This window comes from Cariama cristata, unplaced genomic scaffold, assembly GCF_000690535.1.
Source record: "Cariama cristata isolate BGI_N322 unplaced genomic scaffold, ASM69053v1 scaffold27235, whole genome shotgun sequence".
Taxonomy (NCBI): domain Eukaryota; kingdom Metazoa; phylum Chordata; class Aves; order Cariamiformes; family Cariamidae; genus Cariama; species Cariama cristata.
This window is the reverse complement of record NW_009618520.1, coordinates 729-1,315: the sequence shown is the minus strand read 5'-3', so window position 1 is coordinate 1,315 and position 587 is coordinate 729. Positions and strand designations below refer to the sequence as shown.

Below are 587 nucleotides of genomic sequence, written 5' to 3'. Positions count from 1 at the left end.
CGGCAACGGGGGCAGCCCGTTGAACGCTGGCCGGAGTCTGCTGCGGAGAGCGTGGGTCTGGCTGGTCCCTTCGGGCTCCATCTGGCTGGGGTAGCGTGGGGGTGCTGTGTTTTGGGGCACAGGCTGCACGAGCGGGAACAGGCAGGGGCAGGCGTCGGGTCTGCGAGGAGGGTGTGCTGCCGGGGCTGTGGGTTTTTTGGGGGGGCTGGGTGCACCAGGGTCAGGGGGTGCCTTGCTGGAGGCTGGGAAGCAGCATCCCCTTCCCTACCCCAACACCTTCGCTCTGCTTACAGGGGCCTGAAGTTCATGCTGGTGTTGCTGCAGAGCATCTCCGATGGCGAGCGGGATGAGGAGCATCCCAACCTCATCCGAGTGAACGCCATGAAGGCTTATGAGATCGCGCTGAAGAAATACCACGGCTGGATGCTGCAGAAGCTCTTCATGGTGAGCGTTCCCATCTCACACCTTTCTTTAAGCCCGGTTATTCCGTTAGTTGCCCAGAGCAGTGTTGGAATTTACGGGAATAAGGGCTTGGAAACATGGGAAGCTGCTGATCTATTTTGAGCCGTATTTACAGGGGCCCATCT

General features: G+C 60.0%; 1 protein-coding gene across 1 annotated transcript in view; it reads left to right on the top strand.

Moving 5' to 3' along the window:
* Positions 1-293: 293 nt before the first annotated feature.
* GLTP (glycolipid transfer protein) overlaps positions 294-587 on the top strand; it is a gene marked incomplete at its 5' end in the record, with an annotated part of 666 nt that continues 372 nt past the window's right edge. The window contains one exon of the mRNA XM_009700894.1: positions 294-452. Within this exon, the coding sequence (XP_009699196.1) occupies positions 294-452 (159 nt within the window). The remainder of the gene's footprint in view (positions 453-587) is intronic.